At 38.9% G+C, this 16193-nt stretch overlaps 1 protein-coding gene across 10 annotated transcripts in view; it reads left to right on the top strand.

The window, feature by feature from the left end:
- UBE2F (ubiquitin conjugating enzyme E2 F (putative)) overlaps positions 1-16193 on the top strand; it is an 88247-nt gene that overhangs the window by 28281 nt on the left and 43773 nt on the right. For all 10 annotated transcript variants that reach the window (XR_012629408.1, XM_074872558.1, XM_074872560.1 and 7 more), the window contains 2 exons: positions 3497-3567; positions 9717-9774. Coding sequence is in view for 9 of the 10 variants with exons in the window: in XM_074872558.1 (XP_074728659.1) it covers positions 3497-3567; positions 9717-9774 (129 nt within the window). In the remaining variant the exon portion in view is untranslated. The remainder of the gene's footprint in view (positions 1-3496; positions 3568-9716; positions 9775-16193) is intronic.

Raw genomic sequence — 16193 nt, 5'->3', positions numbered from 1 at the left:
TCAATGCTTAATTTTATCTGTTTTGAATTGTTTTTTAAAAAGTTTCAAATTTTTTAATCAATTCTTCTGAAAAGATAGCTGCTAAAATATTAAAAGAAATGTCAGTCTCTACTAGTATAGGAGGGCTTCTTCCTGTCCCAGGCATGGTGTGGTATGTACCTGCTCCATGGTTCAAAACACTTCATATTTCATGATATTTGGGAAGAAAAATGGCTGATCCCTGCTTGCATATCCCTTCGTGTGTGAAATTGCCCTTAATACGTTGCATACTTTCCCACTGTACTGTTCTTTATATCCTCAGCTGGTGTGCAGAGTGAAGAAAAGACTTCTTTAACAGTGTAATATATTATTTACCAGATAGCCTGTGGACTGTTTTCTTTGGTGGGGGGATATTGTGTCAGAACAGAAAGCAATTGATACTGATACAGATGTTGCAGAGGAATGGGGAGAAAACTGGAGCAGGGTTAGTTAATTCTGTAGCATTTGCTCAAAATACTATGTTGTTAGAAGTATTAAAATCTGTTGGTAAGCTGTCACTTGGCATTTTAAAGTATTATTCTTGTTAGGACATAGGTTGTGCATTGAGGAGCTTTTGTGTAAACCAAACAGAAGTTTGTTAGCATTTGTGCTTACAAAACCTGCCAGGAGTGTTGCTGTCCCTACAGATACCAGAGGAAGCTGTGAAACAGCAAGCAAAACATTTAATGGTGTACAAGGCAAATGCCTTTAGCACTACGTGCTGCTGCCTGACCTCTGTCTCTGCAGCATCTGTTCCCCAAGCACTGCTTTTTTGGTTGACTGGCTGCTCAGAAATAGAGGGCAGTGGGAGATGGGAGCAAATGTTTAAAATAAATCAGGTGACCAAGGGATTAATTGGTTTTTAAAATACTAATAAACAAGCTGCCTTCTTTTCTGGCTTGAGGTACAGCTGATGAAAAATGGTAGCTACAAGACTAGGGACCTGGTGCTTTAAGGAGTGGAACCTGATTAATAGTAGAGATCTGGTTTAATGTTCACATAAAACTAAACTGTCTGCCACTGCAAGCTGAGCCACGTTTGCAGCTCCCGTGGTTCTGACATGTCATGATGCCACATTTCTGCTAGGAACCCCATCCCTTCTCTAGGGAAAAGGTTGTGAAGTCAAAAACTAGTTACAGGACAGATAAAACATATGTGTATTAGTACCCCTGTCACATTAGAGTGATTGGCTTGCCAAACTGATCAAGATCTGAAACTGTTAATTAAGTTCATTTATTGATTAGCACTTTATATCCAATCTCTCATTTGGTGAGAATAAGGGAAGGGAGAGAATATTTGCTGCTTTTAAAGAAATGAGGCAAACCTGAACTTGTTCTGCAAAACTTCCACCAAGACCGAAGTCCGTATATCTCAAATGCTTGCAACACTTTCTTGTACCATCTATATTCACTGATATGTTGAAGTGGACTGAGAATGGATGTGAAAGTCAGACGGTTTCCATTATCGAAACTAATGAGAGATCCTGAAAAATGGCTGCTTAGAAATGCAGAAGAAAATTAATCCATTTGCTGTTGTGACCCCCAGTTAAGGTTGGATCTACCTGTGCAGCTTTCAGTTTCTGAGGTGAAGGAAGAGTGTGAGCAATAAAATAAATGCATTTTGTAAGCTTTGCTGTGCAAAGTGTCACAGGTATGATCTGGAAATGGTTGGAGGTATTCAAGTGAAACATCATCCCAAGGAAATCTTGTGTGGATTTGTTGGTCTAAGGAAGACTCAAAGATGGCTTGGAGCGAGCTCGAAGGAGAAGTTTTGTCTGAAGATAAATTTTATGATAGTGCTACAGTTGTCCTGTCTGTCTAACAGAAGAAAAAGGAGGGAGAAAGAAAAGCTTTGTCTTACTGTCAGGAGTGGGCTTTTTTCTAATTTTTTAGCAATGAAAAATACTTTGAAAGGATAAAGGAATTCTTTTGTTTCCATGATACAAAAAATGAGACACCAGTTAATTCACTCTGAATGTAAGGATTTAGGGATTTTTTTCTTTACAAAGATTTAGTTTATATCAAGCTTTTTTTTTTTTCCTACTCACCAATACTTTCCCTGTTTGAAGGTGCATTTGGTAGAAAATTACGCTTTTATCCTGATCTACCGGCATGGAATAAATACTGCTGCTTTTCCTTTCTTGAGAACTAGACATAATCTTTCAAAACACTGTGAAGGTGTAACTAATGAAAAGTTGTGCTGTTAGAGAACTTCGAAGAACAGCATTTGTTTTGAAGGTAAAAAGCTTGGAGACTTTTTTCTACATGCCACTTAATTGTGAATGATGCTGTGATCCAGCACTGGGGTGGTCAGTGTCCCTTGAGTTATTGGACAAACATGAAATACGAGTGGAGAAAAGTCAACATCTACATTATGAATTGCAGATTTGTTGTGGTGATAGGTGTTTCTTCTTTTCATGCCAGACAGATACATTATTGGTAGCTCAGTACATTGCATATTTTCATATCTCTTTTCCAAGGAGTCATAGTTAAAAAAATATTTTACTGAAAAGATAATTGGTAAGTTGAGAACAAAGCGATGAGACAAAACACATCGTGCTGCTATGCAAATACAGCTATTAGCTGTTTTGTCTCTTGACTGAAGACTTCATGGGAAGCAGCAGAGGAAAATAGCTCCACATCTATAATATGTGATTTAATTGAAGTTATGAAACGTACTGGTCTGTGCTGATGTATTCCAGTACACTTACTATAAGAAATCATCTGCTTGATTGAAAGCTGCAAATTGCAATTTGGAGAGCATGGATGGAACAACGTGCTGTTGCTAAGCTACCAGAATTTTTATGACCCGCTCTTTATTTACTTCACAAAACTAGAGCAAATGAGACTGTATTTTAAGAATCTGTATTTCAAAACCCACTATGCAATTCATAAATCTGGTACTCTTGACTGAAAAGAAGTTTGGTGGCTTTTTATATTAACGCCTTAAGTTTGGATATGACGCGCCTTCTTGATGCTTCTTGTGATACTTCCTATTCAATTGTGAACAGGAAGCTCTGCCTTTAAAAGATGTTCTTTTGTCTTAGTTATTATCACTGCATCCTGTGATGGTTTTTGACAAACCCCTGACTTAGATAAGCCTTGAGGGAAAACACTTAGTAGTTTTCCATTTTAAATTGTTGTCTTACTAGTTAAGTGTTAAGAAACTGAATGACACGCAATGTTTTCTTTCCCCCGAAGTAGGCAGGGGAAGAGAGTAAATTTTCTTGGCTTTCTTGAAAGTTATGTTTTTCTAAGAAAAAGCCTAATACCAACCCAGCTGTTGTGAAGAGTTGGGAGAAACTAAAAGGACAGAGAAAGCTGGTGTAACTCCTGAAGGTGATATTATCGGAGTCTTTAACATACAAACATAGGCTCTGAATATCAAATATATTTGCCTTTTTCTGTTCTGTGACTTGTAACAGTGCTACAGTTTTATTTTAAATGATAACATCGTAACTTGTTTTCTCTCCTGGCAGCCTCCAAAGGTAAAATGCTTGACAAGAATCTGGCATCCGAACATTACAGAGACGGGAGAAATCTGCCTAAGGTAGCAACAGCATTCTGTTTTTTTTAACCTTGGCGGTTTGTCTGTGTGATAAAACATTCTATGTAATTTTCATGCTAGTATTTTTTTCAACAGATTCTGCAAATCACTGGTGTGTGACTCTTAAGAACTTAGAAATCTACTGAAAGTATTGTTCCTGCTGTGCGCTAGACACCATGTAGAACCTGGCTTTTCAGGTTCAGACTTAGTGTTTTGTTCTACTTGGGGTAAAAATGTAAACTCCAACCTAATCAAAACTTGGTTGGTTTTTTTCTCCCTCCATAAATGAATAGTCCTTAGGCCCTGAGAGGGCTTAAGGCTTTCCTTGTTCAATTGCCTGAATGTGTTAAGTGCTTGGAAAACATTTATATTTCAAAAAGGAAGGAAAAAGTGTTTCTTAAACTTGGACAGTAACTATTCTATAGTTGCCGTTTGTTTATTTTAACACTTAATATCTGCTGTAAGACACGTGTGCCAGCTAAAACAGAGTTGAGGGAGTCGTAAGTCAAGATATGAAGCCTGAAAGCTTTGCTTTACCAAGGTGAGAAGCTTATGTTGCTGGGTGGTTTTGCTTGATCCTAAATGTTTCCTCTTCAAAATCAGTTTCTGAAACTTTGTGTAATTTCAGTGTTTCATCATGAGTACCTGGTGGTGAAATTGGTCAGAAACTATAAAGAAACAGAAGTGAGAAGCATGACTGTAATTTTTCAAGTTAATGGGACATAAAAGAAAAAGTAGATGAAGCAGAAGCAATGAATATAAGTGAGATTGAAAGCTGTTTTGGAAACTCAAAGCAGTTACCACCTTGTGTAGCAAATTGTCGCTAAAGAAAAAAAGCTAAATTTTTCCTCTAGATTTAAAAATCATTTTAGTGCTGTGTTCAAGGTCCTGGTGAAAATGAAGTTTTCACAGAGCAATCTGTCACGCTTCATAGACAGGACAGGCTCATCAGCTGATAACAGCTAAAGAGCTGATATCCGTGCTTTTAGCCATAGTGGTCTGGTCCGTGCTTCTGGGAAGCTTGTATCATCAAAGGGTGATAGAAACCAGCCTGAGGAGGCTGCAGTATGTTGCTGCTGCTCGATAATGTCAGACTGCAGCAGGATTACAGGCATCGAGGGCTGGTGTCCATAGGTTTTTACCTCACTTGGGGATTGGAGGATTTAAAAGCACTGGAAAAACATACTAAATCCCCTGAGACTACCTAAAATTCTGGTTGTCCACAGTTATTTGGAGCTGTATGCTGGTGATGCAGGAAGATTGTTTTGGCGAATATGTATTGCTACTTTTAGCAAATTTGTCAGACCTGTGGTGTTTCTCAGTGCCACCTGGAACTGTTGCATTTTACAGAGCTGAACTTTTCACTTGACGTAGGGAGACTGATTTGAGGATTATGTTTTTACAGTTTAAATTCCACCAGAGTCCTTGTGGCTTAGTGGAGAAGGCTTAGACGCTTTGAGTCAAATAGTGCAAGGAAAGGAATAAGTGAGCTGTTTGGAACCAGGAAACAAGAAATACTAGACACAAAATGATAGCTAAAAGTTTAAGCTCTGACTACAGTGCAGCATCTTCTGAGGTTAAATAAAGCCTCACATTCTTGGATATTTCACTGTTTGTTATCTTTAAATGGTTTTAATTATGAAAGATGAACGTAGTGTTGGAACATCATAATTCTAATGCAGTCATTTTTTCAACATCTACACTGAAACATCAGCTTTATTTGATTGTCAGATACTTTAACATACCAAACCTTTGAAATGTCTTACCGTTTAGATGGAAAAACTAAAATAACTTAGATTGCTTTATGCCTGTTATAGTGGAGAATACACTTATATATAGTACCTGCAATCAACTTATACAAGAGTCTTTACATTAAAATAGCTTCAGTTATTTTTAAAAGCAGAAAAAAAAATTATCAGTATTTTCCCCAATTGTCTTTTGCTAACCATACCTCACGCTATGGTATGTGTTGGTTTGATAACCATCCCTGAATTAAAACATCCCAAATGATTAAACTTGTAGTCAAATGTAATAGTTTTGGGCAGGAAAAGTATTGTTTCTCTGTGCTTTATGGATTGCAGTTACACTGGACCACATTAGTTAGGTCTGGACTGTAGTTGTGGATGTTCCCTCCATTGCACACGTAGATAGAAGACATTAAGAGACCTAGAAAGGACATGCTGGCTTACTACATAACACTAGTTGACTACTTTTTTGACAGTGTAATGCATGTCACAGACTGTTTTTCTTTTTCCCCCTATTGATGTGATACCTGAGGTATTTTTTTTCCTTCTTGACCACTTAAATTTTTAGAAAAGTTTAATCACTTAAAAATTCCAGTGCTTTTCTGCTACGTGGTGAGGGGGTCAGTGTTGTTGGCTGTATCTTTTTTGTCAGGTGTTGTTAGTTAAGGTTTGATTGCTTCATGATGTGATATTAAAGGGTGCTGAATGAAGGAGTGTTTGAAGACTGATTAATTCTATCATCTAGTAGAGCTCAGTGTTGCAGTTTCTCCAGTTATAAAAGCTGATTAAGTTGATTGCTTGTTTCTGTTCCCCAGTGCTCTTCCCAGTCTCCTCAGCTGTGTCAGTGTGGAAACAAAAAGCTCTTTAGAAAGACTTCCTACACCAGTTGCTCCACTCATCCAGCCTATAGCATGGCCTCCAGAATGGTTGCACTGGTGGTGCTGGGTTGAGCAGGGAGGTGGGCAGCAGGAGGTGAGCAAGAGAATAACCCCTCTAATGTGTCTCTGCCAGCAGAGCGTTTCTGAAGTGGTTTTACAGCTTTTTAATTCAGACTTACCTTGAGTAGTACTTTCTGTTGGCAAAAGGAAGGCAGAAGTTTTTTTGGAACTGACATTTTATGTTGATAAATTTATTCATCCGAGATCTTTACGGAAAGCAGGTTTTCTCCAGGACTGATCTCCCATTACAGTAATTTTTAGTCACTTAAGCTGTAAATCATGTTAGCTGGAATTTCAGAAAGTTTTAAGCTTGCTAGATGTTTTTGCAAGGTCTCTTTAGGATGCTGTGTATTTAAAAAGAAAAAAATTCCTCAAAGCTTTTCTTCATGCGGGAATTACTCACAGAATGAGAAGATATTTGTGGAAACGACAGCTGAGCAGCTGGCTGGTCACATCAGTGGCTGTTTTGGTTACTATAGCTTCAAAAATAGTGATTTTGCAGTCTTCCCATAGGAACTCAAGATATAAGGATTTGAAATCATGCTCTGAGAGGTTTCCTTAGTACAAACACTAGTTGTTAAGGTGCAGTTATCAGTTCCAGTCCCCTTATGACTGAGGACACGCTTGGCTTCTCTCAGACCCTACTACAGCTGAAGACAAAGCAAATGGAAATAGTGTTTTACTGTCCTTCCCTGCTCCTGATGAAGTTCCCTGCCTGACAAACTCCTGCTCATGACACTGCGCTCCCCCTCCTGTCAGCCCTTCTGCTTCTTCCCCAAGGCATGCACTCACTCACCAACTTTAGTACTTTGAAATGCTGCCGAAATTGAACAGTTGGTTTACCCCTCTCTTTACTCTTGCAAATTAATTCTCAAGCATCACAAGGGAAGCTTCTGAATGTTTACTCAATCTAAATAGTACTAGATGAGCTTTCTGGCACTCCTGTATGAGACAGCAAAGTCCTGGCAATTTTAGAATAGTCACTTCAAGTAAACAGGTTTTCCTGCCCATCAGGTGTCCTGAAACCCTGGTAGAACAGGTGGCTTTTGTCATCTGTGTGGCAGCTCGTGAAAGGCAGCTTCTTGAAGCACTGAGTGGGTGAGAAACTCTGCTGGTTGTGCCATTTGAGAAATTCCTAGTAGCCCAGCTCCTCTGTGGCAGCAGGACCCGTGGATGACAGGTCTTTGAACGGAAGCTACATGCCCATGCTTGTTCATCTACTAAACTAGTTCGTGATGTGTTTTGTGCATTTCTACTCATTCTGGTGTTCGTTCTGCTGTGTGTATGATGCTCTGAGAGCAGATCACCATTCTGAACTCTCTGGCAGTTATATCTAGGTCATCCCCATGGAGAGCATGAGATGCAGTTTCTGTAGACACCCTGTGCTGGGAAAAGGTTTTGATTAGGGGCCTAATGATCATTCACAATCTGTAGGAAGAAAGAAGATGCTGCTCTAAAAATGAATTATATCAACAAATGAGAAATATTAGGCAAAGGTACACCTATCTATCTACATTGCTTTTTTGCCAGAGCTCTGTGAGGGGTATGAGTGTCTCCTCTCAAGTCCTGGCTGCTGATGTCCCCAGCTGGAGATGTGCAGAGAGAGCTCTGCAGCTTTGGGAAGCTGGAAGGGTATTAATGAGGCTTAGCTGATGTGCTCAGGCACTTTGAGCTCTATCGGTGGACTTTTTTATGCTTGTTTTTGGTGTGTGTGTTAACATTCCTTACTCTTAAGTTCACAGTGAACTGTATGAAGAGGTAAAGGGGAGTACTGTAGCAGAAAGCAAGCAAGCTAAAAAGTCTGTTTACTCAAAACATGAAAATCCTGGCTCTTACCTGTTCAGTATTTTGGCTTTTACTTTTGTAATATGAACAAAAAATCACAGCCACGAGATATTATTTTTAATGTTCTTGAAATTAGTTTTGAACTGCACTAGTAGTAATAGCATATTTTTTTTCTTTTTAAAGGCAGAGAAATGAGATTAGAAGCACAGTTAAGATGGAATGGTCTCGTTGAGTATGATTATCTTGTTCCTAGCCTCTCTACATTGAACAAGGAATAATGTTAATTGTGGTGTATTTCCTTGGATTAAAAACTCAGCGCATTCAATAAATAACTATATGGGTAGCCTGTATGGTCCAGTCATCTACTGTAATTTAAAAATGACTTAATACATGTCATCCTGAAAGTTGGTAAAACCTAATAGTTGAAGAGTATTTCACTTTAACCCTGTCGTTTCAGTATTAGAAACTGCTGGTGGTGATGAATTTTCATGTTTTGCTGTATGAGTTTTCGGTTTTAGATTACTTAAGAGGAAGATGTGATTGTGAAATGATGCTTCAGGGAGTTTTCTAGGTTTTCTCATTCAGACTATTAATTTTGCTTTCACGAATGTGAGCAAGACTTCAGCTCATTTCTTAATTATGCTCTCATCTCCAATATTTTTACTTCTCATAACTGCTGATGTTTTGACCTGAAAGGAATGCCTAACCAACTGAATACACCTCAATGATTTCAACTTGTAAATAAGTCAACAGCTTCACTGGACTTAATATGTAGTGTAATGCAGGTCATATAAAACTTCCGTACAGTATGTGTGTATATAGGAAAGTTGGTATCTTAATTATCTATATTAATATTCATACGTATTTATATTGACATTCAAAAGCATGTATTATAGTTTATAAGGAACTTTTTCCTCCTGTAAGCAATCTCTCTTGCCCAGAGTAGTCTTCATTATGATTTCCATCTGGGAATGTGTGGTGTTGAGTTTGTATGTAAAGCCTTAAAACATTCTGTGTGCAATCTAGCTCACCTGCTGGAAGAGGACTGGAGGACCCTGCTGCTAGGCTGTCCTGCGTTGTGTGCCCCCAGGGAGGCTCGAGATGCATCTGTTCATGTTATGGCTGTTGTTGAAGCTTCCTGAGCAGACAGGCCAAAACCATCTCACTTCCCTATTCCTGCTTTTAAGAAGCTGAAGTCCTCTCACAGACGAGAGGATGATAATCCTCTTTCTTTCTAATTAGATATCCCACCAAAAATACCCTTTTTTGGATGGAAACGTGCAGATTTGGTGAGAGGTCATTCTGTAAGCCTGTCTCATCACCGAAGGTGAACAGGTTCTAAACTGGAGCACATGTCTGTGCACTCAGGGAAAATAAAGGTTCAATGTCGAGACTGTCACAAGGATTTTTGTCACAATTATTTTGCTTGATGAAAATAATTCAGTTTTGTTGACAAAAATTGAACTCAGATCAGGAAATCTGTATTGACACTGTGTAGAATGTAATTTGAGGAAGGCATATCAATTTTTGTGCTTTAAAATCCCAGTACCAGATAATAGTGCAAGAGATCTGTAATTCCTATGGTGCAATTACTTCCAAAGTTCTTAATGTTTTCTGAGAAGATTTCTGACAAAGGTTGTTTAACTAGAAGTTGCACTGTATAATATGTGTGTCTTTTTTCCAGTTTATTGAGAGAACATTCAATTGATGGCACTGGCTGGGCTCCAACTAGAACATTAAAGGTACCATTTCCTTTTAGATACATACATCAAACTAGATATATCTTTTAAAATACTTCTGTGGAGTTGCAGTTTGCTCTAGAAACAACTAAATTTTTTGTCTTTCAACAAGTGTCGGTGGCAATACTGAAACTACAAGTACAGTGCTATCTGATTATAGAAATGTTTGCTAGTTTTAGCTTAGCTGTACAAATACTGCTTTGATCGATAAAACGTTTGGTAGAATGGTATGACTGCACGTGACCCTGAGAAACCATGCTCAGTAAGGGTGGTCTGCTTTTTTTTTTTTACCCAGGCGACAGATACAAGAACATGACGTGAGCAGAACTAACAATAATCCAGAACCCTCGTAACTTCCATTGTAATGATATTCCTGACAAACCAATAGTCCATCTTCCCCACCCTGCCAAGTTCCTCTGAGTTAGAGGAATTTGGAAAAGTGAAAGGCAAGTTGCATCAGGGAGAAACGCTATGTAGTACAGAATCAGTGTAGTTACTGCACTGTCTTGGACTCTGTTTCATCCCCGGTGTTCAAAGGGGGGAGCAGAGCATCTGCACTTAGGTACTGCATAAAGCAGGGCACTGCATAAAGTAGAGAACTAACTGCCTCTGCCCTTTAACCTTGCCTCAAATGTAATTTTACCTCAGTCACTAAAATATAATTGAAATTTGGCCCCATAAAATTGCTGGCAGTTGTGCCAGAAGTTGGTCCCACCACAGCTGGGCAGTGTTAACGAATTGAGAGTCATGGTTCTTGTATGATACTCTTGGGGAGATTGTCACAAAGGACATGTGTGTCAGCACCATGACTGCTCTTGTCTTGCTACGGGAAGTGGTTCATTATCCGTGTACTGTTACATGACCTTGCTGCCAGAAGAATCTTGCAGAGCACTGAGCAATAATATCCCTTTTGCTTTTACCAGGAACCCTGCCCAAATTGACTCTTAAAGAATGTTAGTTACATTAGGTAGATAAAGGGAACACATGTAAGGTTCTTGTTTCTTTTCAAAAAGCAAATTGAAAATGAGTTTTATCTAATACTTGATTTCCTTTTTGGCACTATGTCTGCGATCTGTGACTTTCCTCATCTGTAAAATCACTTCATGAGCATCTGACTTCCTGAGAAGTGAAGCAAAATCAGTGTGTGTGTGTTTTGTGGGTTTTCTTAAACACCCTTTCCCTATTTTTTTTCATCAGCTAGTATGATTTCGGTTTGCCCCTTGTGTTTCTGTTTTCATAATGTTTTAAATCAAGATGCTGACTGGGTAATTAAGTTAACTGGTTCTGTTGCTGTCCCTGTATTTCATTCCCAGTGAAAGTTTTTGGACTACAAGTTTTAAGCTTCAGCCATCAGAAAATTAGTACACCAATACTGCAACTGGATAAGAATGTACATGTATTTTTACCTGTTCTCCTAGCTTTGTTCATGGTATCTTTCTTAAAGAGATTAAAACACTGCCGCATGTTAAGGCTATGGGTGGGAATAACTGCTGACATCAAGTGTACTTAGTTTCCTGTCCTCAGTGATGATGGAGATGCATATGGATCTTCTTTTCCATTTTATTCTTGCACCAGTTTATTCTTTGCATGTGATTTAATTTCATAGATTAAACATCCTGGAATCTCAACTACCAGGAGACTCAAATTACTAAATAATATGAAGCATTTTAGGGTGTTTTTACCTTCAATAAGTTAGAGGGGGAAAAAACCTCCATAACCCCAAACAAAAAAACTTTGTGGGTGTTGAAATGAAAGATTCAGCAAGAGAAAAGGAGATATTAGCCTAACTTCAAAAAGAAAAAAAAGATAATCTAGCATCACCCTTGGATTTTGTGTTCTCCCCCATGGGCATTGAAGCACCACAATTGCAAGCTCACATCTTATAGCTTTAAAAAAATCCCACCCCAAATTGAAAAGTTTTAATTCCTTACTTTTTTTGTCTTCATAGTCTCCATTTTAAGTAAATGTGGCATTTCAGTAAGTGTTCTCTCACTTGTCATGTTGTCACTTGATATTTTTTGTGATGACATCTCAAATCACAAGTACCACATGTTGGTCCTGCCTTCCAAGTTGTGCTTCTGTAGAAACATGGTAGTTTCACTATGCTTCTAGTACTTAAAAAGCAGCTTGAAAAAAAAAAAATAGAGCAGAACTGACCATTGAGGATGTTGGGAAGCTACAAGCACTATTCCCCAAACTGGTTTTTTGCTTGGGATACAAATTGTAATTAGAAGGTAACTAGCATCTGGAGTGAGTCTGTTCTTTGTCAAAGACGTTCTTTGTTCATTGCGAGTATGCTCTTTGAAAGGACTAGTAAACATGGGAAAGGTGGGTCTTGGTCAGAGCCAGGGTTCCTGACAGCCATGCTGGCAGGTGCTCTTTCAGATCTCTGGCTGATTGTCACCTGTGAAGCTTGACATGTACCTTCCTATGTGTTTTAAAGCTTGATTAGTGTCCAAGTGCTTAGATTCCAGGCGACACATGCTTCTGAGTTGGAAAAATATGCAATTGTGCTGGTTTATTAACAGCATGGCCACACAGTCATTTTCTGTCAGTGTGCGTTGGTACGTGTTAACTATAGACCATAGAAATACATGAAACGGCAAGTGACTGGTAGCAGATAAGAGACATGAGATGTGACCCAGGTTACTTTTATGTCTTAACACACCACCTGCACCCACTAATCCAGCCTTCCTGAATCGTTTGTTTCCAACGTTTGGACACCATGGTTCGGAGACCCTGCTCATCTCCACAAGTGGAATACTGTGTGAACTTGTACAGTAGTGCTATGGATAGTATCCGGTCTTGGCAAATGATAGACTTGAAAGTCGGTATTTCATGCTCCACTCCTCAATAATATGAAGGCAGCCTGGTCTTCTGGAGGACTAGTACCCAAATTTGTCCAATTAAAGCACTGTTAAAATATTTAATTTGAGAATGGGGGTGTACTGTATTTCTGTGACAAAAAGTGGCAGGCATTACTAATGCAGCCATTCCAAGTGTGTTAATAAAACCATTCGAACAGATAACACAGAACCTCAAAAGCCACATGCACAAACCAGCTATGCTGTACGCTACTGCATGCGTTCATGTTATGTGCTTAACCTTTTAGAAGGCTTAAGTTTTAGAAGTTTTAGATTGTGTCTCATCTTCTGTAGCCTTGTGGTGGCAGCAGAGCTCTTACGTTAAAAATCCTTCAAAATAAACTGCTGTGACCTTTTTAACACTTTGGTATCAAATGGGTAGAAACGTGAAGAGGCATTTAATTGATGCCTTTTAACTTTCTGAAATAAAAAAATCTTGTAAATACTCTGTGAAGTTATCTGATTAAATGTATTTTAAGTGTAGAGAATTCTTAAGGAGAAGAAAGCTAACTCAATTTTGTTTTCTAGCATTTTGTTGCACTCAGTGTTTTCTCATCCATGTTTGCATTCTCTTTAAGTTACTAAGTGTTGAGCATTATCTTTTTTCCCCTTTACTTCTTCCTGCTACTGAGTGCATTTCTATGGACCACTGTGAAAAGCAGCCTGTGTAGTAGTGAAGGCACTAAAGAATGTGCTATTTCTGAGCTCCTGTATTAGATACTTTTTAATCAGGTTATGAAGAAAGTTGGACTTTAACCGTGAACAGTTCATTGGTAGGTTAATGTTTTAAGGCAATCTGTATATACTTTTTTAATCACTGTTGATGCAATTGTAAATGATTTCTTTATCCATAGAAACACTTCTGAATCCAAAATGCTTAGATAATTTCTGGTAGCAGTTTGGTCCACAGACTATGGATTGTGTAAAAACTGATGCAATGCTTTCTAACTGATCTTTGTGTAATCTTTTACTTCTTTATAGCAAGCTATGAGTTAGCAACAGGAGCTTATTTACCTTTCAGTCTCCATTCTGTTATGTTCTGTACACATTTTATTGCATACTTCTTTCCTTCCTAAAACAGAGTATTCATAAAGCTGAGGACTGCTGAAGTTATTTTGGGCCTCTGCTCAGACTGTCTGAACTGGCTTTTCTCCTGTTTTTAGGTTTGATGGTCAAAATTGAAGCTCTCCAGACAGAAAGCAAATAGATGGTTTTAATTCCATTCTGTTCTTGGATTTTTATGTCCCTGGAGATACCAGCCTTTACATACCCAGTGTGCAATAACACTGTTGCTGTTGCTCTGATATCCTGCTTCTTCACCCTCGATTCCAATTTTGAACTCAGAAGTCCTCAACATGCACTTCCTTCTACCTTATTTGCCATGAGTATCATCTGCCTAGTTGAGATAGGCCTCCCTAGTATTCATCAGCTTTCTCTCGAACACTTGTTTTCACCTTGCAATAAAATTATCTTGAAGAAGTGGATCTGTGTATTGTGATTGCCTAATTGGTTCTAAAAGTCAAGCTGTTCCTTCTGCAGTTATCTCTAACAAACTATGACTGGAAATTGGTTGGTGACTGATTTATGAACCATAAAAATAATCAAAGCACGCTCGTGCAACTCTGACTCAGAGGGCTGAGCGTAGTAACGTTAAAACCAGTATTTTAAAATGTATGATGAGTGTTCACAAGGAATATTTGGTCCTTTTATTTGTAACACTGTTCTGATGGAGTCTCAGATAATTGGAGAAGTGTTTTCTTTAGGATTTTCGAGTTTACTGGTAAGGTGTATATATGCCTTTCAGTTCTTCATTGAGATACTTGAAAGAGCTGTTTTTTGTCATTTTTGTGTTACTGCTATCAGGAGGGACAGGAACAGGGATGGGAAACATTGAGATAGTCTTAAACTATAGATAGCAGCCAGCTTTTCATACCCACCTGTAGGAAAACAACATTTTTTTCAGGAATTCCTTTCCCATAACTTCAGATGCTAGGTTAAGAAATATCTGTCTGTGCTATTAGATTACCTAATCTAAAAGGAATTAAGACTTGTTTACAATAAACTGTTGCTATTTGGAGTTTATCCTTAAGAGGCTTCCTTATTTAATTAGTGTTTAATACTAAATGGGAAAATATGCCCTGTTTATTGCATTGGTTCTGCTGTTGTCTTTAGGCGGTAAAATTACTTTGTTTCAAATCATGCAAATGTCAGACTCTAATCTCTTGGAGAAATAAATCAGAGGGTCTTGACTTAATTTTTCCAGTTATCTTTACCTCAATGTTTAAACATAAACTTGTGTAGTATTAAAAACTTTGGTATAAGCACAATACTTTCATACATTGTCTTAATGAAAATAGGTGGTCTGCTGTCAAAATTATATGTAATTAGTGTAGGGGAGTATTTTAAATGGACAATAACTGTCACTGTCTTCAGGACAAAGGGAAAAGAGTAAACCTGTATGTTCTGTGTCATTCTCATTAATTCTTGCTGCTGATACTATTTTTCTCAGCCAGCATTATGGTAACATTGTTCTGCTATTGATTTATTCAAACCCTATTTTGGAGTGGGTCTTTGTATTGTATATAGAAATGTCGAAGCATGTGCTTGTAAAAGCTGCCTTCTGGACAGAATGTGTTTGTCCCCCATACTGGTAAAGAGGAAAAAGTTGTCAAAAGAAGAGAGCTACAGGCTTCATGGCAGTGGTAAAGAGCACAAATGCCAGCTCTTACAGAGAAGGAGGAGTAATTACTGCGTTAGCTTAGCAAGGAGATTCTTGGTCTTGTATGAATTTTACATCCATTTCCTGGGATCTTCTTGGTCATGATCACCAAGATTACAAAACTGAGCACCTCAGAAATTGTGTGTGTGATCTCAAGGGGGAGATGGACTCTGTCAAGGCACCTGCTGCCTCCTGGTATAGACCAGTATAGAGCCTCTGAGCACTGGGGAGGAACAGATTGCCCCATGTGTGGTTACAATCATTCGCTGCCTATGAGTTTCAAATTCTGCTTAATGCAGTATACCTGGGGTTTTTTTAGGTGGTGAGCCTTCACCTGTCTTCTCTGGTATCATACAGGAATTTGAGTCAGGTGGCTGTTGTTTCAGGCAATGTGTCTGTGCCTCCTGCACTGTTGCCCACTTAAGACTCTGTACACCACCATATTCTTCCTCGTGCCATTTCCAAGAGGCATGGTGGAGCCTGTCACCCAAGGCTGCTCCCCACCCAGAGCAGTGTTTGGCACTGTGGGAGGAAAGCAGAAGGGTGAACTTAATTCTGTGCCTGCAGCAGCTATTCTTGAAGGCCACCCTGAATGAGCTGACACCCATGTGGCATGTGGACTTTCTTTTGTCTGAGGAGCACATTATGCAGAATAACTTTCTGGGAGTTCTCTCCTCCCCGGCTGTGCTGTGCTTGGCTGGCTGTAGGTTTTATGGGTGACCTTCTGGCTGAAACACTGTTCAGGGGAGGGCTGTCCCTGCTTACCTCTTGGTACTGCCTCTGGGGTCACACCTAGCTCATCCTCTTCGTTTACAGAGCTGCATTCCTCCCTCACACAC

The sequence above is a fragment of the Strix uralensis genome, chromosome 6 (assembly GCF_047716275.1).
Source record: "Strix uralensis isolate ZFMK-TIS-50842 chromosome 6, bStrUra1, whole genome shotgun sequence".
NCBI lineage: Eukaryota > Metazoa > Chordata > Aves > Strigiformes > Strigidae > Strix > Strix uralensis.
This window is presented reverse-complemented; position numbering and strand designations above follow the sequence as displayed.